This window comes from Rana temporaria, chromosome 7 (genome assembly GCF_905171775.1).
Source record: "Rana temporaria chromosome 7, aRanTem1.1, whole genome shotgun sequence".
Classification (NCBI taxonomy): domain Eukaryota; kingdom Metazoa; phylum Chordata; class Amphibia; order Anura; family Ranidae; genus Rana; species Rana temporaria.
Genome location: NC_053495.1, coordinates 151,587,843 through 151,614,369, shown reverse-complemented (window position 1 = coordinate 151,614,369; position 26,527 = coordinate 151,587,843). Strand labels below are relative to the sequence as shown.

General features: G+C 38.6%; 1 protein-coding gene across 1 annotated transcript in view; it reads right to left on the bottom strand.

The window, feature by feature from the left end:
• LMX1A (LIM homeobox transcription factor 1 alpha) overlaps positions 1 to 26,527 on the bottom strand; it is a 142,970-nt gene that overhangs the window by 2,106 nt on the left and 114,337 nt on the right. The window contains exons 4-7 of the mRNA XM_040360153.1: positions 15,050 to 15,282; positions 7,224 to 7,384; positions 3,259 to 3,336; positions 988 to 1,063 (exon numbers count right to left, since the gene is read on the bottom strand). Coding sequence (XP_040216087.1) covers positions 988 to 1,063; positions 3,259 to 3,336; positions 7,224 to 7,384; positions 15,050 to 15,282 — 548 coding nt within the window. The remainder of the gene's footprint in view (positions 1 to 987; positions 1,064 to 3,258; positions 3,337 to 7,223; positions 7,385 to 15,049; positions 15,283 to 26,527) is intronic.

Genomic DNA, 26,527 nt, shown 5'->3' with positions numbered 1-26,527 from the left:
GAGAACTTGTTCTTTTTTTTTCTCGTTGAGTTCCTCGACAGTTTTCTCGATGAAAAACATACACACGACCGTTTTCCTTGGCAAAAAAGCTCTGCCACCATGTTTCTTGATGGATTCTGTCGAGGAAAACGGTCATGTGTACGAGGCCTGAGTTAAGCATTCACACAACTTATTTGATACACAAGATATTAAAATACCAAGCATATTAAGATTCTTTCCATGTATGTTCTGAATAGTTATATTGCTATAATTGGGATAACTAATGGGAGTCCTGCTCTGAATCATGCAGTAGTTATCAGGATAAGCTTGTCATAATAGAAATGTGATGATATAGCTGCACTCAGAATTAAACGTTCGTCAAGCTAGCTAGACCACTCATGATCTTTGAGACTGCAAGCTAAACCTTTATTGACAGTTTGCAGTATTTAAATTATTCAACAATAAAGTACTGAATTTCAACCTTATATTGAATATGTATCAATCATTTCATACTGCTGAGATTATTCATATGATATGTCCTATTTATTTATTTTTTTGCTGTCATAAGAGTTACAGGTATCCAGAATATCCGTCCTTGGCTTCCAAAGTAAGCCTCTTAAAAATGTGAAGAAAACTTGTAAAATTGTCCTCTACGGAAGCAAAGCTTAGTCAGGATTATTAACAGAAAAAATACATATAACATATAATAACATATAATCGCAATAAACCGTATTTGTAATTTAAAGAATATACAGTGAAATGAAAATGTATGTAAACTACATACTTCTTCTAACCCCCTTGTCAAATTCCTATGCTTTCCCTTTGTATACCTGTTTACTAGATTGAACTGAATTGCACATTTATTGTAGAGATGTCTGAAAGCCTTGTAATACTTTGTAAAAGGAGACCCCTCTCCCTAATCCTTCCGGTAGGACTGATGACAAAGTCTTGAGGGGCCAGTCCCTGACTCATTAAAGCATGCATTGCCGGGAAGAATTGTTACCATACCTGCTGGTATCCGTGATGGGTTTTGCTGATCTTGCTGCTGTTGTTGTTGCTGTTGTCTCCTTGCCAACTTCTTCATCTAAGTAAAGCACACAAGTAAGAGTCTAGAAAATAGGCATGCTTGCATACTATTCTAGTAATTCCTTCAGGTAATGTGTATAAATATCTAATCCGGGAACTGTATTGTGTTCTCTTTATACAACTTTAGCAAGATAAATTATTTGTACTTGCATCAAAATAATAAAGACTTTATGCATATTCAGTATGCAGTTTCCACACTTCTTTCAAACAATTATCAAAGTGCTATTACAGTAAGTAGTGACGGGCAAATCATTTCAGATTTAAATAACCAAGGGTTTGGTAAATGTTGTTTAAAATCTAGCAAACCTCATTTTATTAGGCATCAACGGCAACATTGAAAATGTACAAATCCTTTAAATAACATGCTTGTATATGTAAACCATTTTTTCTCTCTCTTTTTGGATAGAGAGCAAGCAAATTTCAATTTCTGTCAAGTTTTTAATGCTTTCTGAAGCTCCATTATAGACATGTACCCTTACTAGCTGTCCTGCTGACAAAAGTTTCATCAAACAGGATGTGAGGGAAAATCTGCAACAGGAACACAAACAGAAATAAAAATCTAAAAAGGGTTTTTAGCTACACCCTACTCAAATAAAGAAAAGCATTTTTATTTCTGTGTGTATTAAAGTTGGAGAGTTTGCCTCACTTCCTGTTTTAGCAGTAAAAACCTTACAGTGGTTCTAACTTTCCCCACTCTAGCCAAAACAAATAAAAAAGTATTGAACAGACATACACTCTAACCCAAAATAGAATATAGTAACTTCGGGGGTTATTTACGAAAGGCAAATCCACTTTGCACTACAAGTGCAAACTACAAGTGCAAAGTGCAGTCGCAGAAGCTCTGCTGATTTTATTATCCAATCATGTGAAAGCTAAAATGCTGTTTTTTATTTTCCTTGCATGTCCCCCTCGGATCTACAGTGACTGCACTTTCACTTTCAGTGCAATTTCAAGTGCACTTTGCACTTGTAGTGCAAAGTGGATTTGCCTTTATTAAATAATCCCCTTAGGCCGCGTACACACAATCGGTCCATCCGATGAGATCGGTCTGATGGACCGTTTTCATTAGTTTACTGATGAAGCTGACTGATGGTCAGTCGTGCCTACACACCATTGGTTAAAAAACTGATCGTGTCAGAACGCGGTGACGTAAAACACAACGACGTGCTGAAAAAAACGAAGTTCAATGCTTCCAAGCATGCGTCGACTTGATTCTGAGCATGCGTGGATTTTTAACCGATGGTTGTACCTACTAACGATCTTTTTTTTTTCTATCTGTTAGGAATCCATCGGTTAAATTTAAAACAAGTTGGCTTTTTTTTAACCAATGAATAAATAACCGATGGGTCTCACACACGATCGGTTTGGACCGATGGAAATGGTCCATCAGACCGTTCTCATCGGTTTAACCGATCGTGTGTACGCAGCCTTAGGCCTCGTGCACACGACCAAGTTTCTCTGCTTGTTTGTTTTTTTTTAGCCAAGGAAACCGGTCGTGTGTACATTTTTCGACGAGGAAACTGTCGAGGAACACGTCGAGCCAAAAAGAGAGCATGTTCTCTTTTTCCTCGACGGGAATGGAGAAAATTGGCACGTCGAGTTCCTCGACAGCCTAACAAAGAACTCGACGAGCAAAACGATGTGTTTCGCCCGTCGAGTTCCTCGGTCGTGTGTACGAGGCCTGAGTGTTCATATCTGTGGGCTGACAAGACTGAGGCCTGCATTTCTTGCCCATTAGGGTATTATATTTATTTAGTGTGTGTTGGCTGACAAAATAGGGGCCTAGGTTTATTGCCCAATAGGGTAATCATATGTTTGTATTCTGTATGTTCTTTCTGTGTTTGTATGGGTTTCGTCCTACCATCCAAAAGCAGGTCCAGTGTTTACCGCAGTCATACATCTACGGTAAAGACATTAGACCTATAGTTCCTTGGGTTAAAGCAGATGTTAATGGTACAATGTTGTCTATAAAGCACTGTCTATAAATATGTAGCACTGTATAAATGAATACAATAAGTCAAAGTAAATTATGTCTCTATTCAATATTGTAGACTAAATACTGCATCCTTCAGGAGACTAAAAGCTTCCAACTTATAAGAATTCTATTCCAAACTGCAATAGTATCAAACTAATTTTCTTTATTAAACACTGTAATATATGACATTGATTATGTAGGTCTGCTGAGTGTCTCACCTTTGCGCGTTGATTTTGGAACCAGACTTGTACCACACGAACACTAAGGCCAGTTTCTGCCGCAAGTGTCTCTCTCACCTTAACCAAAGGAAACATCAAATAATTTTTCAGTATTCAGATTTGGGCGATATGCAAGATTAACTAATTTGAAAATATATGCACTAACCACCCACTTGTTTTTGGATATATTTTTTTCTTTATATCTTTTTTGTTCATTTTCTTCATGACTTCCCTCCCACGGCGCTGTGACGAGGAACATCACTTCCACAGTTTGATCAAGACCCTCCTCCTTCCCCCCATCACCTTCTGGGACCTGTGTGTGTCCCAGAATGTGATGGTACCATGTGATCACGAGGAGGTAGGGTTTTTTGGCAGAAGAAATGAGCAAAGCCTCTTTTGCCGAAAAACGTCTTCCTCTTTTTATGTATTTGGTGTACACTGTACGGTGCTTACACCTTAAACCGAAAATCTGAAGTAATAACTAACTAATAATAACTTAACTATTACTAACTATTTAATTATAGGTATTGGAATTTCCTTTCAAAGTGGGCTGTTAGTGAACATAAAGAATACGAATATATCCGAAGTTATGATTAATCCGAAATAACGAATGTCGTTTCTAAACGAATGGAATGTAACAAATTTATAATAATAAATGACAATAATAATAATAATAATAATAATAATAATAATAATAATAATAATAATAAAAACGTATTATTATTATTTATTATTATTGCATTCTATTCATTATTTCGCACAATTCGTAACTTTGGATAAATCCGTATTCGTCACGTTCACTAAAAGCAAAATTTGAAAAGAAAATTCCCAATACCCAGAACTTAATAGTTACCATATATACTCGAGTATAAGCCAAGTTTTTTTTGTGCTGAAAATGCCCCCCACGGCGTATACTTGAGACACCTTTTTGCACCTAATCTCCTGGACTTTGGGGACCCGGTATCGGCCGGCCATAGGTCCCCTGGACCCCAAACTTGGCACACATGTAGCCCAATTTCTCCTCTACAAGTCTGCAAAGTTTGTTGTCTGGAGGACCTTCCATAGACTCCTATGTTAAACTGTAATTTCTTCAGTGACTTTGGGGACCCGGTACTGAACGGTCGTAGGTCCCCTGGACCCCAAACTTGGCACACATTTAGCCCCATTTCTCCTCTACAAGTTTGTTGTCTGGAGGACCTACAGCTGGGCAGCACTGATTTTTCAAACCTGGGGACCCCTTCCATAGACTCCTATGTTAAACTGTAATTTCTCCAGTGACTTTGGAGACCCAGTACTGACCGGTCGTAGGTCCCCTGGACCTCACACTTGGCACACTTGTAGCCCCATTTCTCCTCTACAAGTCTGCAAAGTTTGTTGTCTGGAGAACCTACAGCTGGGGAGCACCGATTTTTCAAAGCCAGGCACCCCTTCCATAGACTCCCATGTTAAACGTCAGCCTAGTCATGGACACAGTGAGGCATGGGCACAGTGAGGCATGGGCGCATTGAGGCATGGGCACAGTGGGGCATAAGCACAGTGAGTCATGGACATAGTGAGGCATGGACACAGTGAGGCATGCACATGGACACAATGTGTCCTAAAATTAGGTGCCTTGGCTTATATTTGGGTAGGCTTATACTCGAGTATATAAGGTAGTTATTTATTGAAAATTTGGGATTTTCGTTCTAATTTTCAGATTTTCCTTTCTTATTTTAGTATTTTCGAATTTTCAGATTTTTTTGAATTTTAGAATTTCCGAATTGTTGAATTTTCTAATTTTCTAATTCTGAATGTTCTAATTTCCGAATTTTTAAATTTATGAATTTTATAATTACGAATTCCGTAAAAAAAATAAAAATGAATGAAACGAAAACGAACAAATTTTTCGGCAGTGCACATGTCTACTCACCAATGAAGCTTAATTTGAATTTAAAGTGAACCTGTGCCCAATTCATGCATACTAATGTATTTACATATTCTAAACAAGCAGTAAACAAACTTTAAAAATAACCCTTACTCATCTCTGTAGCTATAAGCATTGTGAAGAAATTTCATTTTCAAAGCAAAAATCTTAGCTTTTTCCTTATCACTAGAATCTTAGCAGCTTACCAGCCCGTTATTTTAAAAAACAGGTGTTTTCAAACTGTTAAAAACCCACCGAAACCCAACTTAAAGAGTGTTTGTTGTTATTTTTGAGACTCTTTAGGACTTAATAACTTCACAGCAGCGTGAAAGGTCAGGGTTTGTTTCAAAGCACTTTGACTGCTTGTAAACAATATGTAAATTGTATAATGTAGGGGTTCCAAACTTTCTGAACAAAGAGCCAGTTTACTGTCCTTCAGGCTTTAGAGGGGCCAGACTGTGGCCAGTGGGATTAGAAAATGTTGTGCTGTCGGGGACTGCAAACAGTGCCCCGTAATTGGTTTTAGTTGAAGAAATAGTTTCCTATTGTTGGTATGCATGGAAGGAATAGTGCCCATTATTGGTATATAAGGTAGGAATGTGCCCTATCATTGGTACCTGTGGGAGGAATGTTAGCTCATCATTAGTGTCTGTAGGAATAATGGTGCCCCATCATTGCTGTCTGTGGGAAGAATGGTGCCCTATCTTTGGTGTCACTGGATGGCATGGGGCCCCAGGGGCTGGATAAAGGCAAGCAAAGGGCCACATCTAGCCTACAGGCTGCTGTTTGGAGACCACTGGTCTAATGTTTATAGTCTGGGGCACAGGTGCATTTTAACTAAAAACAATTCCCTTGAAGTGCAATCTCTTGGAATAAAGAAGTGTTTTTTAGCAGATGGGCCGACTAGCCTGGTACTGATATGATGGTCTAAAAAAATTTAAGCAAAAACAGATTTTCTCTCTGTTTTACTATGGTAATCAAAATAGAAAGCTTCTTGACCATGTATATGGTAAACCACAACCAGTTTACATCAAGCTGTAAAAAGTGTTCAATGTAAAGGGTTAGTTCACCTTTACAGAAAAAAATGTAAAGGTGAACTAACACATTACATTCCCCCCAGCCCAGACCCCCCCCCCCCCCCCCCCCCCCAGTCCCTGCCGTACTAACTTCTGGCATTCCGAGTTGTTGCGGTTTCCACAGCTGATTCAGTGGTCCGTTTTTTTTTTTCAATCCCTGCGTTTCTCCACCTTCTGTACGCAGTGCTTCCAGGACAGACGATCGCTGGACCAGCTGCAGAAGCCCGGCAGCTCAGGATCACCGGAGATAAGTACAGCAGGGATTAAGGGGGTAGGGAGGGTGTACACTGTTGGCTCAACCTTACAGAAAACATGTAAAGGTAAACTAAGTCTTTAGGATGAGTACTCACACTTATGCCGCATACACGCGATCAGACATTCTGACAACAAAACCGTGGATTTTTTTCCGACGGGAAGTTGGCTCAAGCTTATGTTGCATACACATGGTCACACACATGTTGTCGGAAATTCCGAATGTCAAGAACGTGGACATAAAACACGTACGACGAGCCAAGAAAAAATAAGTTCAATAGCCAGTACGGCTCTTCTGCTTGATTTAGAGCATGTGTGGAATTTTGTGCGTTGGAATTGGCTACACACGATCAGAATTTCCAACAAGAACTTTTGTTGTCGGAAAAATTGAGAACCAGCTCTCAAACATTTGTTGTCGGAAATTCTGACAGCAAATGTCCGATGGAGCCTACAAACGGTCTGATTATCCGACAACAAGCTCACATCGAACATTTGTTGTTGGAAATTCCGACCGTGTGTACATTAGGTTTCATTCACATCATTGTGCTTTGCTTCCCATTGCAACAGACCACCCAGGTTTGAATATTTTTTTGTTTCCTCTGGTGGGCCTAGGCACCACAGGTCAACATTTCAATTAACCTTGGATATATACTTTCACTATGGTCAAAACAAAAGTGGTTCAATGTGATACAAAGATTAGCGGGGTTACTAACAAGGACAAAGTGTCAGCTCACCTTTCTGCATGGTTTGGAGGAGACCTCAAATGACGCTTTAAAGGCCCTACGCTGCTGTGTTGTAAGAATGGTTCTGGGTCTCTTAGGCCTTTTCTGATCTTTGCCATCTTCTCCTTTGCTGTCTTCAAATTTGCTGCCATCTTCATCATCTTCACTTTTACCTGATTGGCAAGTGGAAAGACAATGTAAAGTCAAAAGAACTGTATGCAAACTCAAACAGAAAACAGCTGTATGTAATACTTTTGCTGAACCTATGCCTACAAATTAGCTTTAGCAGCAGAAAGTCCGTGCTGGTATTTTTTGGCACAAGGCTCCCAACTAATGGAATGTTGTCCTACACTATCCTCACACTAACCCTCCTGTTATCCTAGCACTAACACTCAAGCTTTTCCTTTATGTAACGCTAACTATCCCTTATGCAAAAATAACTCTTTATTTGCATACTCACCTCTCCTGTATGGGGATCCTCTGTATTGAAGACCAACCTTTCCATAGAAAGGTGCCCAAACCTCCTGCTTCCATTTGTGCTATTACCAAAAATAAATGGCATGTCTATGCCAATTTCTTTGAACAAGGAATACATATCTTATTTTTGTATTTATTAGAAAACAATGATTTTACAAGGCATGTCTTTATTAACTGATCTTTAACATGACCTGTTTTAATAACAATTTTCTCAAGCTGCCAAAACAATAAATCTGATTGGAATTGTCATTCTGCAACTGTAATTTCCATTGCAGACTTGAATCTAATTGGTGGCTATGAATATATTTTAAAAAAAATGTGAAAGAATATGTTCAAATGTATTTGAAACCCAGTTATAGTTTTGGGTAGAGTAGGGTACGGAATATTTAAAACCCCAGTTCTTTTTATTTCTTGTTTACTGTCTGTATCCTATTAGGGAGATATTCATTCACTTCTTGCTCTGTAGAACAGATAGATAGATAGATAGATAGATAGATAGATAGATAGATAGATAGATAGACAGACAGACAGACAGACAGACAGACAGACAGACAGACAGATAGATAGATAGATAGATAGATAGATAGATAGATAGATAGATAGATAGATAGAATTTATTGTCATTGTATACATACAACTAATTGTTTTCCGTGTACTCTTTACAGCAACAATAAAACACTTCTCAACAAAACCACAAATACTGTACATACTCCTAGCACATGCCCACATATCTATTCAAATATATCAAAATATAGAATGTAAATATAAAAAAAACAGGAGGTTAGAGGAAATCTCTCTAGAATGCCCAAACAAATATTAGTCAGTTGTTACTGAAACAGGTTTACCCATTTCAAAATGTTCCCCCTGTTACTGTAAAATGTCCATCACCCTCTGTTCTGGTTATAACAGTCACCAAGTAAAAAATGGAGAAAGAGTACAGATAATAAACTTAAGAGTGCATTTGAATACTTCCATTAGTATGCAAAAGCTAAAAAAAAAAGAAAAATATAGATACTTTTTTTTAGAATAAAAGGTGATGATTATTACAAGCCTTATTTGTGGTGAAAGTAATAATTAGAATCTTTCACTGTCAACCATGCACTGGAAAATGGACAATGGCAATCAGGTGTCTTCCTTCAGACAATTAAAAAAAATACATAATTTACATAATATCATTTTTAAAATACCATTTTTTTTTCAGACACCTTTAATAATATGGATAACAATTTTTAAAGCCTTAAATTGTTCTTTATTTTGCTTTAATATACTTTTTTAGAGCTTCATGCCTAGTCAGTATTCTGGAACTGGCTATATACTCTTCTTCTGACTTATTGTACGTTTTGGTTCACACAATTGCAAATTGGATGTGGGTTTCGCAAAAAAAGCAGGAGATTTTGACCGGCTCTCTATGGAGCCTGTTCAGCTTAGTTTTGCACACAAATGCTGCGTGTCCTTTGGTCCGTTTCGGGTCCGAATTCAGCCCAAAATTCGGGCTTAACTCTTACCTGAAATCGTGAACCAGGATGCACCGGACCCCTGCTGTGAGCCGCATATGGTTCATATGTGAACCCAACCTGAAGCTATAGAAATACAAATAAGACAAGAGGATGCAGTTTTACCCCATTTGGGAATGCAACCCAAACTACCACACAGGATTTCATTAAGATGAATTTTGTGAATGTAGAGCCAAGGGTGCTCTAGATGTTTTCTTAGGCTTTCGTTTTCTGCCCTTTCAATCATTAATTGTATGGATCTTTGAGCAGTCTATTGAGGTCCAGCTAGAGCATGCAGAATGCATTGCCTAGCCAGGTAGGAAGTAGATATGTAGAAAAAGCAAGAGCACCACATAGCGCCACATAGACCTGCCATCCAAGGTCTACATGTTTCAATACTAAAATGGTGGTATGGATAAAGGGGGGCTTTATATAATGACAGTTTCACCAGTCCCACTTTAAGCTGACTATGCAAGCTTCGGCAATGGATTTCAGCGCATGTGCTGAATACTTATTTTAAAGCTAGACATTTCCTTATTGTGTTGTTTAAATACTTCTTTCAAACATATTTCTTAAGGGACAGATTTAAAATGTGAGGCTTATCTGCACAACTAATGAATATTTTAGTTCTTAAACTACCTGTAATGGAACATAAATTATTAATAACACTTTTTCTAGATTTCCATTACAGCCAATTTGGAAAGGAAATGATCATGGAATTAAAAGAGCAAATTCATAAGTCCACATGACTTGATTTAGAACATAGTACAGTATTGTAAATATCCTTTTAATTAATAACCAAATAGGAGATAATCAGCGCAGGGTTTTCCTATTAGGGACTGATTTATATTAGTCTTAACGTGAGTATGGCAGAACAAAATCCTTATATTTCTAATTCTGGATAAGCCCATCACTCTGCAATATGCTACAAAGGAGTGTACTGCTCCTGAACTAGCACGGTGACTAGGAATTGGTCTGTTGAAACCTCTAGCAGTGTCTGAGGACCTTGGATGTGGCAGACAAAAAGCTTCTTTTTTTTTTATTGATCAAAGGGCAGGTTTTAATGTATTATTATTTAATAGGTTAACCACTTATCTACCACCCGCCGTCAAATGACAGCGGGAGGCAGACCCCATTGTTCTGGGTGGACGTCATGACGTTTCGCCCTTTTAAGCCACTAGGGGGCGTGCTCGCGTGCCCGCCGCGTCACTGGAAACCCGATGCGCGTTCCCGGAGGCCGCGATGGCCGCCAGGCACCCGCGATTGCCCAGAAACTGAGCAGGACTACACACACCGATCCACGTCCTGTCAGGGAGAGGGGACCGATGGTGTGTCCCTTGTACATAGGGACAACCATCGGTCACCTTCCCCAGTCACTCCCCTCCCCCCACAGTAAGAATCACTCATTAGGGAATACATTAACCCCTTCCTCGCCCCCTAGTGTTAACCCCTTCCCTGCCAGTCACATTTATACAGTAATCAATGCATTTTTTATAGCAGGGATCGCTGTATAAATGTGAATGGTCCCAAAAATGTGTCAAAAGTGTCCGATGTGTCCGCCGCAATATCGCAATCACGATAAAAATCGCTGATCGCCGTCATTACTAGTAAAAAATAAAAATGCTATAAATCTATCCCCTAGTTTGTAGACCCTATAACTTTTGCGCAAACCAATCAATAAACGCTTATTGCGTTTTTTTTTTTACCAAAAATATGTAGAAGAATACGTATCGGCCTAAACTGAGAAAAAATTTAAATTAAAAAAAATGGATATTTATTATAGCAAAAAGTTTAAAATATTGTGTTTTTTTTTTTTAAACTTGTCCCTCTTCTTTTGTTTATAGCGCAATAAAGAAAAACCGTAGAGGTGATCAAATACCACCAATAGAAAGCTCTATTTGTGCGAAAAAAAATAAAAAAAATGTAATTTGGGTGCAATGTTGCATGACGCGCAATTGTCATTCAGTGTGACAGCGCTGAAAGCTGAAAAATGGCTTGGGCAGGAAGGGGGTGAAAGTGCCCAGTAGGCAAGTGGTTAAATAGGTTAAATTATATTTAATAGGTTTATTATTATTTAACCTGTATCTAAGTATGACGGTATGGCTTAGAGGGGTTGGGGTTAAATGCCACATAAGACATGTACTGATTAAAAAAAATATATATTTTTTTAATACTTTTCAGTGAAGAGAGGATTGTTTAATATAATGTAAGGAGCAACGCTAAAAACACACAAATCATCCAAATAACATGCTTGGAGGATGCTGTAATCCTGCATATGAAAATGCAAATGCATTTAGATGTACTCATTTAAAAGTGCCATTTTGTGTTTACAAACACTGGCCAGGGATCTGTCATTAGGCAGCTGTAGCACTACTACCTAAATGTCAGATCCTCCCCAGATTACATATGTACACAAACCCATGGATCTGTCATTTAGTGGTGCTATCACTACCAACTCTAAATGAGAGATCTCCACTAGCACATTATTATATTTGGTCAATGAAAGGACCTAGTATCCCAGCAGCTTCTGTACAATAAAAAAAACAGCACTGATTCTGGGTTCCTGCCACTTGCAACAGGAGTGCGGCAGGTTAGGATGGTCATGCGTGGTAGGTCTAAGGGTCAATATTGCTGGGATTCACTCAATGTGATTGATGTGGATTTACATTGTTGGACTTGGTGTTGGATTTACACTGGGGGACTTTTTTTTACAATATAGGACATTTTTCACAGTTTAGATGTTTTCTATTAACTTTTTTGGTGATTGGAAGTACTATGTATGGCTCGATATAGTCCCTTCACAGACCTCCACATCCATTTTGGGGAACAGGATGTATGGACAGTATAATGGGGATGAGGTGCCTTGCAAGGGGGAGAACACTTCCATTCTCTCTTACATAGCACCTTCGCAATGTTGAGGACATGTGGAATAGTTTGGTTTATGAAGTTAAGTGCACACTCGTTGGCCGCCACTTTCCTGGTCAGCCAGGCTGCATTGCTGAATAAGGGTATTGTATGTACCTTTGTTTTCTCCTAAAGAGATTTATCAAAATTTGCAAGCCACCACTAGAAGAATGGCTTCTACCTATGTCAGCTGAAGGTTCGCTCTGGAGGACTATCTGGCCAAAACTTTCCATTTTGTTGGCCTGTTCAATGAACTGGGAGCAGCTCAGGTTCTGGTTAGACTTATAATATGAATTAAAACTCATCACTTGTAGGGAGGTGAGTGGGAGGGTGTTGGTGCTGGGCCACAAAGACAGTCAATAGACACTCCTAGAATAGGGGAGGGCTATGATATACATGGAATAAAAAATAAATATAGAAAGCATATGGGTTGATTCATTAAAGGTAAAGAAAAACGTTTTTCTCAAGGTGACCAATTAGAATTATTATTATTATTATTATAATTATTATTATTGTTTATTCTTCCCAAAGATGAAAAGTGAAAACTACTATTGGCATTGGCAATACCTTAAGTTTTGTGCTATTTCTCTTTGGTTTTAATCCATCAGCCTCATAAAGTCTTAACAAGTTAGTAGTTTAGTAAATCAAGTGATTTGAGATCACAAAGTATTCAAACTGTTAAATCTTCTATTATGCTGGTTCATATATACTGGTTATAAGGGTCAAATAAAATATTTTTCTTGGGTAAGCTACTTGATATTTTATTCTATATGTGCAATTAGAGCAACGTATCAACACATTGTGGGCCTGTCTATCAAAAGACCAACCAAGAAGTAAGACTGGGAAAGAGCAAACAAGAGCCCACTGGGAGCTCTTCACACTATAACACCCTAATATCACACAGCTTGTCACCACCTGCCAGAAAAGATGATATTCAAGTTGAATAATAGTAAAGAGCTCTTAAAACCAATGCAAATTCAATAAGGGGAGACTTTTTAATTACTGAGAAATCTGCAGTCTTAAATGTCTTAGGCACTAGAAGGGATACTTAATTAAGCCTTAACCCTCTTCTCTTAGTCCTGCATGAGAAGCTGAAACCATATTGTGCTTGGTGACCTTTACAGGAGCTGGTCTTGGATGGCTCTAGACAATTGTAAGGTCCATATAGTACAAAGGATGTTTATTATCAGTATGAGATGAAGACGAAGAATAAGGGGGCATCCTGAATAATGAAGCTGCACTTACCAATCTCTTTCTTTCCTTTTAAATCATTGCCTCTGTTGGTTCGGGAGAATTAGAAGAAGAAGCAGAGTTAGGGCACTTAATTGGAAATGGGGATGGTTTTTGAGTTGGTTCTGTTTACATAGGATTGAGTGCTTGAGTTGACAGAGGCTGTAATTGAAGTGTGAGCTTTGGAGATTAGCTGCAGCATATGGGATCGGTGGCTCTGCTCCCCTCCTTTCTACGTTTTCCAATAAAATTGGGTTTAACTTATGCTTCCCCTCTCTTACCCTCTTGTCTACAGAGAGCTCTTTCAAAGTTAGACATCAGAAGGATACAGAAAGCGATACAAAGCAAGAAAGACCAATGACAGTGGATAGACAGATTTGAGTCTGCAGAAAACTAGAAAACTGCTGAAATATGCAAATATTATATATATATATATTTATATATATATATATATATATATATATATATATATATATATATATATATATATATGTGTGTGTGTGTGTGTTCTTCAAAACATTTACACACTTTTTAAAACTAAGTTTTATATATATATATATATATATATATATATATATATATATAAAAGTGTGGACATTTTTTGAAGACCCTATATACTGTATATATATATTTGGAAAAAATAAAAGTACTGAGAGAGGGGTAGTTAAAGAAGCGTGTTTATGTGTTGCATATGTGGCCAGCTTGTAAAGTGCCATCGAGGAGATTATATAATTTTAACTAGACTTGCATTAAATCTTCCTACTTTTGTTTAATTTAACCAGTAGAATAATATTTCATAAAGCTTTAGCAAAATGAATAGAATTCGTGGGAAGAGGCAATGAAAAAAAAATGAAAGAAGCAAACAATTTCTAACTGATTATGTCTAACACAAAATGTACACCCAGACATGTAACAAGAAGCCACAAAGCCCAGACCACATACAACTAAGGTTCAGTGGCCAGTTTTGACTCATTAACCCCCCAAAAAATAAAAAAATACACAAAAACTAAGTAAAGTGTACTCTTTCTATTAAGTATGAAGTCAGTATTTTCTCTTGTTATCTGTTGCAACCCTCTACATAAAAATAAAAAATAAAAAGTGCTCTTTCTGAAAAGTAATTAAAAAAAATTCTAAAATGTATAATACACACAATTTTTTTGTCCTATTAAAAACTCTTTAAGAAAGCTTGTTAAAAGCAGTAGTAGCAATATTTAAAAATAAATCTGTTTTCTTCTCTACAAAATGTGATCTGGTTTTATAGCTACTGAATTAAGATGAGGAGCAGTTACAGTATGGTGTGGCCCACCATTCAAATCCCACAGTAAAAGTAAACTTTGTAGGCTCACAATTAAATGTTATTTACTATTAAATACTTTAGTGAAATTATTAGATATAATTAGTTTTTCAGATTTATTGCAGGAATTGACCATGAAATGTTGATAATAAAACCAAAAAAAGTGGTTACTATTAAAAGAGAATCAAGTCAATTGATATGGCCCCCTTTAACTAAGAGCTTGATTTACCATCAGGTACAATAATTATGTGGCATAGGGAAATAGATGGGCTTCCCCATATATATTTTTTGGCAACAATCTCTTGTGCTTTCAGAAAGGAAGTGAAAGAAAAACATACTTAACAGTGAAACCGGGCAACAAAGTTTTTAACCCCTCTCCCCACTTTATTCAAAGCAAATAATCAAGAAGTCCACTTTGTTTCACTTTGCACGAGACATACCTGAGTCAGAGGCCGCCGGGCTCACTAGGCTGAGCAGATCCCGTTCTCTTTCATAGTCACTCTTACAGAGAAGCTGTCCATCTTTCAACACAAACTCATCACCTTTCTGAAGCTGCCTCTCACACACACAGCAGCAGAAGCACGAGAGATGGTAAACACTCTTTTGTGCCCTCATGACAAACTCACTGGGAGTGATGGTGTCCAGGCAGGACCCGCATTTCACTGCAAAGAGTCTATAAGGAAAAAAATAAAAAGTTCTAATTACTTACACATTAGGGATGACAAATAAATGTGTGCATTTCCCATTACCTTGCAATTTCTATATCCTTGTTAAAGCCCAATACCATAATATAATTTTTTAGTTAGATAAATGACCAGGCCATGAAATACCTTGTTTGGATGAAGACAACACAAGCTGTTGAGGTCATCATCAGTCTATCAATTTACCAATACAGTTGAAAAAGTAAAGAAATCGTAGTATTTTACATGGTAGCCTATCTAACCATCCATGGCTCATGAAGCAATAGGCACCTGATGTCAATATAAGGGCTTGCTTACAATTAATGTAATTCAAAATTGCAGTGCAATGCATTTTAACATGATAAAGTGAAAGGTAAAATCCTAGGACATGGCTCTGTACACACCAATGCATGTGTTAACTTTTTTAATGCATGTAATTTGCTGTGTTCTTGATTATAGTAATACAGATCATGTATGGGTTAACCAGAACAGCCTAGGATATGATATGGTTAACCTTATTTCAAAGACAGTTCAGGAAAAAAACTTTTAAAGGTGGCCTGGAAGTTTGTTGAGTTGCCCAATACAAAGATATTACATCACCTGTAAAGCCCTGTACACACGATCAGGCTTTTGCCCGGCCAAACTCACATCAGAATTCCAACGGAATTCCATCAGAGTAAAAGAGAAGATGTTCTCTATCTAAACTCCAATGGAATTCCTCAGAATATCCAATGGAAAAACTCAGTTGGGATATACACACGGTCAGAATTTCCGATGGAAGAAGTCAGACGGACTTTTTCCATCGGAAATTCTGAACGTTTGTACGGGGCATTAAACTGCTATGCTTTGAAATATTTAAAAGATTACCAGTCAAGCATGGGCATTTGTAATTCACTACATGTTCACATTTTTTTCCCCGTTGTTAAAGCCTACACACGACCGCTTTTCACGCCGAGAAAAGCGACGATGTGAAAAACGACGAGAAAAAATAGAGCAGGTTCTAAATTTTTAATGCCCATATTTCTCGTCAAGAAAAATGCTCTGGAGCCTACACACGATCGTTTTTAATGACCATTTAAAAAAAATGAATTTTTCTCGTCATGAAAAACGGTCGTTTGTATGTGGCTTCAGTCTTGTCCAGCTGGGCACTCTCTCTAACTATTCCTGAGATAAGCTTTACATACCCTGCTCTCCCTGGGCCTCACCTATAGTTGATATTATATGGGCACTAACTTCCCCCTCATGACATCACTAAAAGAGGGTCAAAACTAAAAAGGGCATGAATACCTGGCAACAATCTCAACTTGATATTTCTGATAGGATATGGACAGAATATAAGTAAATAACCCATAGTAAGCCACCATGGCATAGGACACTTTCAGTAGGGCAGTGGATGATGCTAGTCAGTAGAGCAGTGGATGTGTCCGTAGGGCAGAGGTTACTGTCAGTAGGACAGTGGATAGTGTCAGCAGATTTTTATTTTTTGTTACAAAAATATTTTTCATTATTTAAAAAAAAAATTAGTTGGGGGGGCTTTAGTGAGATATCATGGGTCTAAACCGACCCCTATACTGCAGTGCTTCTAAAACACAAAATGCTTTTTTATTTATTTTTTGCATTACATCACATATTGGTGAATATATGGTTGTTAGGACACCATCAGGTGCCAGCTCCTTAACAACAAGCCATTCATTGGTTGTTAAAGGTGCTGGTGGTTGGTTGTTAAAGTGATTATAAAGCCTTGTTTTTTTTTGTTTTTTTTATAACAAACATGTTATACCTACCTCTTCTGTGCAGTGGTTTTGCACAGAGCAGCCTGGATCCTCCTCTTTGTCATTTTGAACAATTTGGCTAGGTTTAGTGTGTAACAAGGCTTAGCCAGCCACTTTAGGTCACCGGGGGGGGGGGGGGGGGATGGTACTAAAATGTCTCTTTGCTATGTAAACAAAAATCCTTGCACAGTCCAGGGTAGCTCTGGTATTACAGGAGAACAGCTGGAGGGATCCTGAGCCCACCTACTTACTGGAACTACAGTACTCTATTAGCAATCAGGTAAGGGGCTCCCCAAACTAACTTGGTCCTTTGAAAAAACTGCATGCTATTAGGCTCTGCTCACAAACTAATTTTGACAGTAGAGGGCCTTTCACCTGGCTGCAGACTTGTCCAGCTACCTCTGATTTACCAGGTGTCTGAGCTACTGCCAGTGAGAAGCAGATACATGTATCTTCTCTGAGTATGTATTAGAACAGAGAGAGTTGTGAGTTAAAGGGGCCTGCGCCTGAACATGGTGAGTTAAATAATGAACATTCCCTGCCTCCAGGCTGTATTATAAGAATCATTCATTAAAGACTCACATTGTCAGAAATGTCCACTTGTGACTTCTTTGATTTAAAATTTCAATAGCCCACAGTTGTATATGGCCAAAGTTTTCACTTGAGTGGTAATCTTACATTACAAAACCGCACACAGTATTTATATTCTCTACACATCCATAAATATTAGGTAAAATGGCCATACAGAACTGTGGGCTATTGAAATTTTAAATGTTGAGTTGGTCTAAAAACGTATAGAACCTAGGTCCAATGTTCTGTTGGTTAACCCTGTTTTGTAGAACTGGGACAAAATTGTTTTACTTTTTGGCAAATTTGGCACCAATTACTAGCATCGCCGTTATTCTACCTGTACCAGGAAACTTATAAATGGTAGCACATAACTGGTGATATACCGTGGAAGCTTTCTCTTTTTTCTAGTAGTAGTAAACCGCATAATTAAAGCGGGAGTAAACCGCAAAAAAAGAAACAACAAGACAAGACAATGGCATAATGTGCTAGTAGTAGTGCCTGGTCATCGCTGAGGGGGCTGACATGTTCCCCCAGTGTTTCTTCTGGGTTTGCGGGCTCCAGCACTGTGAGTGGCCAAAAACGCAATGATGTCACTCCCGCGCATGCACACAGGAGCTCTCTGTTCTGGCAAGAAGCTCTGAAGCTACGATATGATACGCCGAATCTTCAGAGCGCATGATAGCCCCGCTGACGTCAGGGGCTGAATGCATGGAGAATATCTCTTAAACCATACAAGATATTAATTTTACCTACAGGTAAGCCTTATTATGAGCTTACCTGTAGGTAAACATCCCCTAAAATTGTGAAGGTTAACTCCAGCGTAAATGAAAAACTGAATCCTGAGATAGACACAGAGAGAACCAATAACAAAAAAGCAGTGCTCAATGGAAAAAGGCATAAAACTTTATAGTCTAATAAAATGACATTGGTATTACATATAATAAAATATAGTTATTATATGTAATACCAATGTCATTTTATTAGACTATAAAGTTTTTTGCCTTTTTCCATTGAGTGCTGTTTTTTTGTTATTGTGTCTTCCTATCCATCCTTCCAGTGGTTGGCAGCTGCACTGGTTATTGGTTACCTTGAACCCTACAGGTTGGACTTTGTCACGCCTAGTGTGTTCGTAGCGCCTACACAGAGCTGTGCTTTTGACACAGAGAGAACCACCTCAGTACTTTTATTTTTTATCTAGGCATTGTTGTTATGTACCAGTCCTCCTCACTCCTTTTTTCAATAATCTGATAGTCCTGAAATGTACCTTCTTAAAATGCTTGAACCGCCACTTACTATTTCCCACATACAAAATGGATTATGTTAAAATGGCAATACTATGATGTTTCTTACAGCCATCAATGTGGTTTATGTACTAAAACTGGAGAGTGCACAATCTGGTGCAGCTCTGCATAGAATCCAATTTGTTTCTGTTTTTTATTAATTTTTTGTCAAGCATAATTGAACAAGCTGCAGTTAGAAGTTGATTGGCTACCATGCACAGCTGCACCAGATTTTGCAATCTCCAGTTTTAGTAAATCAACTCTAATGGATTTCAAACCTGCCTTGTATGTTAGAATGTAATGTGTGATGCAGCAAGGAGAAAAGGATTGTAAAGGCTTCAAAAAGTGTACTCCTGCTCTCCCTCTTAATCATGTAGGGTAGTTTGTGTGCTGTTGCTGGAGTGGATTACAGAGAACCAAGATTAGGGTGAATTGACTAAATTGCCTGATGTAAGCACAGCTGCAGTGTGCTGGAATGTATTAGTAGCTTGTTATTAGCTCACTGATTGGTTTTCCTTATTTCTCAGATTTGCCCTTCAGTATGTTCATCTCTGATGTGTTAAACAAGTATCCAAGAATATCTAGAATTGGGATAGAAAAGGGAGAGACGTTTTAGGCCCCACTTTCCTCATGGAATAATGACATTAGCATTTAAATAAAAAATTAAAAGGATAGTATAGTTTAGCCATGATTGGTTAAAATAAGTCAGGTGGCAAGGAGGGCTATAGAGTTCATGGGGTCATGTAAGGTCAGATAAGGGTGAAAATTCTGCAAGGTCAGCCAGCTAGTCAGGGATTGGTCAGCTGGGTCAGGTGTTTTGGAGGGTTCTGAAAGGTCAATCAGGGATTGGTCATTAGGGTCAGATGACCTCAGAAGAATTTTCCAGAAACCAGTGCAGGCCTATTTAAGGGCCAGTACAGTTTGGGTCAGCACCAGTACCAGAGGGAATACAGAAAGGAGATCTCCCCCTTGTTGCGGGCGATTTATGTGGTGGTTCCCTCTAGTAATTAACTGGAGGGGAGATTTAAGAAAAGATTGAATTATAAATGCTGAAGCAGCTCGAGTCTCAGTGGCAGGGATGGATATGGTTATTTGTGAAATATTTAATTCAGAGTTTGAATTTATGATATAAAAGTTTTGGTGTAATATTCTGGAATTAATAAACCAATGAATCAGGCCGTGGCCAATATTATCCCCCCAAAAAAATGTTGAAATTAATTAAGTGAAATTTAAATAAAAATATTGTTGTTATTTTCGCTTGTGGTGTGTTTATTCTCTATGCTTGTTTGTGGTTTGCATGATGCCTGTGATCCCATATTTATTTCAATACTTATAAACCCTCTGAGTGTTGTTGTGCCTGGTATTAAAGGTATTAAATTGTTGATTGCTGCAGAGCAGGATGTTGTTAGCACTGAGTTGCCACAGTAGGCCATCATATGCAGGGACAGTTATGAGTTGTTATTGTATTCAGGATTGTAACATGTGAAAAAAATTGAGGAAGAGACCAAGCAATGAGCATTAAAAGTTTTTCCAGTGCTGGATGGATGCTGGGCACAAGATCACCTTGGCAAACACAATATCCTACACATAGGTGTTACTAGGCCTAGGCACCTTGGTCTTGAGTCATCAGCACCCCCATTATTGGAGGTATGGTGTTGAATATTTACCCACATGCCTTAGGCCTCGTACACACGACCGTTTTCCTCGACAAAATCCATCAAGAAACTTGGTGGCAGAGCTTTTTTTGCCGAGGAAAATGGTTGTGTGTATGTTTTTTGTCGAGAAAATTGTTGTGGATCTCGACGAGAAAGAAAGAAAACATGTTCTCTTTTTTCTCGTCGGGAGTCTCAATTTCCTTGTCGTGTTTCTCGTCGGGCTGGTTTACGACGAGAAACACGTTTGTGTGTATGCTTAGAAACGCGCGCATGCTCAGAATAAAGTATGAGACGGGAGCGCACCTTCGGTAAAAGTAGTGTTCGTAATGGAGATAGCACATTCGTTGCGCTGTAACAGACTGAAAAGCGCAATTCGTCTTTCACCAAATTTTTACTTAACACGCAGTAATATGAGATTAGTAAAAGCAGCCCCAAGGGTGGCGCCAGTGGAATCGAACTTCCCCTTTATAGTGCCGTCATACTTGTTGTATATCACCGCGTTTGAGAACGACAAGATTTTGTCTTGATAGTGTGTATTCAAAGAAAGCTTGGCAATCTCGACAAGCCTGACAAGAAACTCGTCAAGGAAAATGACGTTTCATTTACGACGAGATTCTCGGTCGTGCATACGAGGCCTTACAGTGACCAGACATAGTTGAAATCATTATTTACATTTTCCAATAATAGAACTATTTCCCAGATGGGCAACCAATGTGCAATGACCTTGTTTTCTTCTACCTTGTGTAAAGCAACATTGATGATTCGAGAAGTTAAGCTTTTGACGTGGTAAAGCCTTGTTAATAAAGGCTCCCCGGGCATTCAGTGGTAATCCAATGAAGGGCTATTTCCCATAAATCAGTAAGGAACAACCTTTCCTTAAGCATCTGAGCTTTATCATATTATAAGCCTACTGAGAAGGCCAAAAGAAAGCAAACTTGTGTAAACTGTCAATTGCTTCACTACTGTTATCAAGTTTCATGAACAGCATCTGTAGAGTATGTTAACTATGACATTACAAGGGACACAACTGAAACAAATTCTTAAGACTTTGCAAAAAACAAAAACAAAAAAAAAGCATAATTATTTTTGAGTATGATGGAATATTTCAGGCCTTACCCTGTGACAAGTCTGGAGGAGGGGGATACACAATGTGTACCGATTTCATTATTAGAATAGAACAGAGCTAATCTTCTTAAACCCAGCAATAACATGGCTGAAGATAACAGAGCCTCTCAGTTGAGCTGTATAACCACACGTCCCACAACACAAATGACCCTTTACAAATCCTGATCCTGTCCAGCTGTTTAATCAGCAGAAGGACACCAAGTTACACACTGCCTATTTATTCAGATATTGCATCGAAAGGCCAGAAAGTGCACAACGCAAATGCTATACTTCTTCTTGGTCTGCTAATTTTCACAGACTGTACATGGAATGTGTTGACATACAAGGATGTCAAAAGAATAGATGCTGTTCTTAGTCATAAAAGTTTGGAAAACAATGCCCAGGAAAAAGAGAAGGTATATTGTAAGATTGCTAAAAAAAATAAAAATAAAAACAAGCATGTCAATTTACCCCAAATTTCAAGGAGCCACCCTGTTTTTTACCCAGCTCTCCCTGCATGATAAATCTCCCTTCTCATTTATTAGAGACCAAACCTAGCCCTCTTCCCTGTATAGGTGCCCTGTAACATGTATTTAGCATCATAGACCTGATAAGTTTATACATTTAAAATGTGGTTATTCTGTATATTGTTCTGTTTTGTTTTTTATTTCCAAAAAGCTGACACATATATATCAGGGACGTACAGTCATGAACATTAAAAAAAAAAATAAAAAAAATAGAGCTTTAACCACTTCCAGACCTTAAAGCGGTGGTTTCCCTAAAAATAAACTTTTAACATTGCTTTTCCCAAATTAATTACGATTAGAATCGGCTGGTTTTATAAAAAAAAAAACGTCCGTACATACCGTTTGCTATATTCGTTCCCACCGCCACTTCCGCGTACGATGCTGGCGGTGGGCGTTCCTAATTGATGGACAGGCATCCGACCGACGCATACATCGCGTCACGAGATGCCAAAAGAAGCTGAACGTTGGTGCTCATGCGCCGTATAGAGCCGCACCGACGTTCGGCTTCTTTCGGCATCTCGTGATGCGATGTATGCGTCGGTCGGATGCCTGTCCATCAATTAGGAACGCCCACCGCCAGCATCGTACCCGGAAATGGCGGTGGGAACGAATATAGCAAACGGTATGTACGGACGTTTTTTTTTTAATAAAACCAGCCGATTCTAACCGTAATTAATGTGGGAAAAGCAATGTTAAAAGTTTATTTTTAGGGGAACCACCGCTTTAAGTGTTTTTCAGATTTGGTGTTTGCAAGACTAAAACTGTTTTTTCTGCTAGAAAATTACTTAAAACCCCCAAACATTATATTTTTTTCTAACACCCTAGAGAATAAAATAGTGGTCATTCCAATACTTTTTGTCACACCGTATTTGCGCAGCGGTCTTACAAGCGCACTTTTTTTGGAAAAAATTCACTTTTTTTAATTAAAAAATAAGACAACAATAAATTTGGGCCAATTTTTTTATATATTGTGAACGATAATGTTACGCCGAGTAAAATGATACCCAACATGTCACGCTTAAAAATTGCGCCCGCTCGTGGCATGGCGTCAAACTTTTACCCTTAAAAATCTCGATAGGCGATGTTTAAAAAATTCTAGAGATTGCATTTTTTGAGCTACAGAGTAGGCCTAGGGCTATAAGTATTGCTCTCACTCTAACGATCGTGGCGATACCTCACTTATGTGATTTGAACACCGTTTTCATATGCAGGCGCTACTCGCGTATGCGTTCGCTTCTGCGCGCGAGCTCGTCGGGACGGGGCGCTTTAAAAAAAAATGTTTTGTTTTCTTATTTATTTTCATTTATTTTATTACTTTTTACACTGAAAAAAAAAATTGATCACTTTTATTCCTATTATAAGCAATGTAAACATCCCTTGTAATAGAAAAAAGCATGACAGGTCCTCTAAAATATGAAATTTGGGGTCAAAAAGACCTCAGATCTCATATTTAGACTAAAATGCAAAACAAATATAAAAAATTTGAAACTGTCATTTTTTCAAATGACAAAAAAAAAATTGTCTCTTTAAGAGGCTGGGCGGGACTGACGTTTTGACGTCACTTCCGCCCAGCAGAGCTATGGGGACGAATCCGCCGCGGAGACTGCCGTTATCGTGTACCAGACCGCGCACACTAAAGATCGATACCTCGGTTGTGGCAGCAGCTGCTGCCGTTACCGAGATATCAATCTTTAAAAAAAGGACGTACATCGTCGTGCGCAGGTCTGGAAGTGGTTAAGGGTCGTAGCTTGGCGACCTAAGGTCACGTTTTTTTTTTTTGTTTATGGACCTTGCTTTGTGCACTGGTCCAAATCATTTGGTGGAAGGGGGATTATAGTGTGGGGTTGCTTTTCAGGGGTTTAGCTTGGCCTCTTAGTTCCAGTGAAGGGAAATCTTAAGGGGTCAGCATACCAAGACAATTTCATGATCCCAACTTTGTGGAAACAGTTTGAGGATGGACCCTTCCTGTTCCAACATGACTGCACATCAGTGCACAAAGCAAGGTCCATAAAGACATGGATGAGCAAGTTTGGGGTGGACGAACTTGACTGGCCTGCACAGAGTCCTGACCTAAACCCGACAGAACACCTTTGGGATTAATTAGAGCGGAAACTGTGAGCGAGTCCTCCTCGTCCAACATCAGTGACTGACCTCAAAAATGTGCATCAAACATTCCCATGCACACACTCCTAAACCTTGTGAACAGCCTTCCCAGAAGATTTGAAGCTGTTATAAGTGCAAAGGGTGTGCCAACTCAATATTGAACCCTACGAACTAAGACTGGGATGCCGTTAACGTTCATGTGTGTGTAAAGGCAGGTGTCCTAATACTTTTGACCCTATAGTGTACATGCAAACCTAAGCTTCAACAGAAAAGATTTCTTCAAGAGATCTCAGGGGAAGCATTGATTGCACTTAGTGTGAGTTCCACCTGAAGGATTTTATGTCCATGGCAACTGAGAGTAGATTATTTGTGTCCTTTAGGATTTTGGTTGAGTGTCATTCTTAGGTAGTCATGACTGGTGCAGGATGCCTAGCCTTATGAGTCCATGGTATACAGTATTATTTTTTTTTTTTTGGGTGAATTGTAGGAGGAATGGCTTTTTAATGTTTGTTATGTTTATTACGTTCTTAATGCTGGCATTTTGAAAAATGGCCACCAACCACCAGCACACATGTCAGATGTCTTTAGGAACATTGACAGTGTGAAGTGACTTTTATTAAATGCACAGTACTGTAACTCATTGAAGCCTATTTGATTTCAGCTTACTGTGGTCAAATAAATAAACGTTTATTTCTTAAGCTCTGTACACACGATTGGTTTGTCCGATGAAAACAGACCGATGGAATGTTTTCGTCGGACAAACCCATCGTGTGTGGGCCCCATAGTTTATTTTCCATCGGTGCAAAAAAATAGAACATGTTTTAAAGTTTTCCTATGGATAAAACACAGATAGAAAAATCCGATTGTCTGTGTGGAACTCCATTGGACAAAAATCCACGCATGCTCAGAATCAAGTTGACGCATCCTCGGAAGCATTGAACTTCATTTTTTTCGGCTCGTTGTAGTGTTGTACGTCACCGTGTTTTGGCACGGTCGGATTTTTTACTGATGGCGTGTGGGCAAGACTGATGAAAGTTAGCTTCATTGGATATCCGACGAAAAAATCCATTGTATTAGCTTCCATCAGATATCCAATGTTTTTTTGGGGTTCCTGTAAATGCTCCAGCATTCAGCCCCGTGGGCCAACTAGACTTTTGTCCAACATTTAACTTAAAGCAGAGGTCATTAATGTATTATCACTGACTTGCCCCATACCACATTTACTTCCCTTGTTAGTTATAAATTGATGAGCCTTTTACCCTTTTCTGTCTTCATACATGGTCACTGTTCCTTAAGCCCCATACACACGACCGGTTTTCCCGGCAGGAAAACTGCCAGGAGAGCTTTTGGCCAGGAAAATCGGACGTGTGTATGCTTCCTCGCAGTTTTCCCATCAGGAAAACAGCTGGGAATCCCGTTGGGAAAATAGAGAACCTGCTCTATATTTTCCCGTCGGGATTTCCGGCATTTATTTTTTTGTCAGTTCTACTACCGGAATTCCTGGCCAAAGCTCCATGGCAGTTAGCCTGCTGGGTTCTCGGCTTTTCCCTTGGTTTTCTCGGCTGACTTATTACCGCCGAGAAAACCGAGCGTGTGTACAGGGCTTGACAGTGCTTTATTATACAAGAAAAAATATACCCTTTAAGCAAGCCAAAAAGCATGTCCTTGTTTGAATTCAGCTATATGAAACCATGTTATTGTTGTGTATGTCCAGTGGAATGATGATGTATTCAGTAGAAGTATGCAGCCAAGATTATCTTAAACAAGCATGTATACAATAATGGTTCCGGAATGAGCTTGATAAAAAGGTACATCCTAAACCTCCCTACTGACAGAAATGAAACACACTCTGTATATCGAAACTATTCCCAAGGTCAGGAAATACTTTTGTCCTCCTACAACGCTTCACACTATCCTTTCTGCAGCACATACATACTGTAAATATTGCCATCTACAGTCAAACATCTGTATTAACTCCAGAATATGTACATGGTAAAAAAAGCATTTTAGTTCTGAAAAATATTAGGAAGCATTTTCTGAACTTGAATTGACATTTAATTAACAAGCTGAAAATTAGGTTTTCCTAATTAGAAAAAAGATAAACGCTGATGTGCAAAATACAATGAAGCAACCAGATTTCATTTTAATCAGAACAAAACTATTCTTCTTTGAAGATGAATACTAAATATGTGTCTTGTAAGTCATCATTATTTTCTGGACTAGAAGA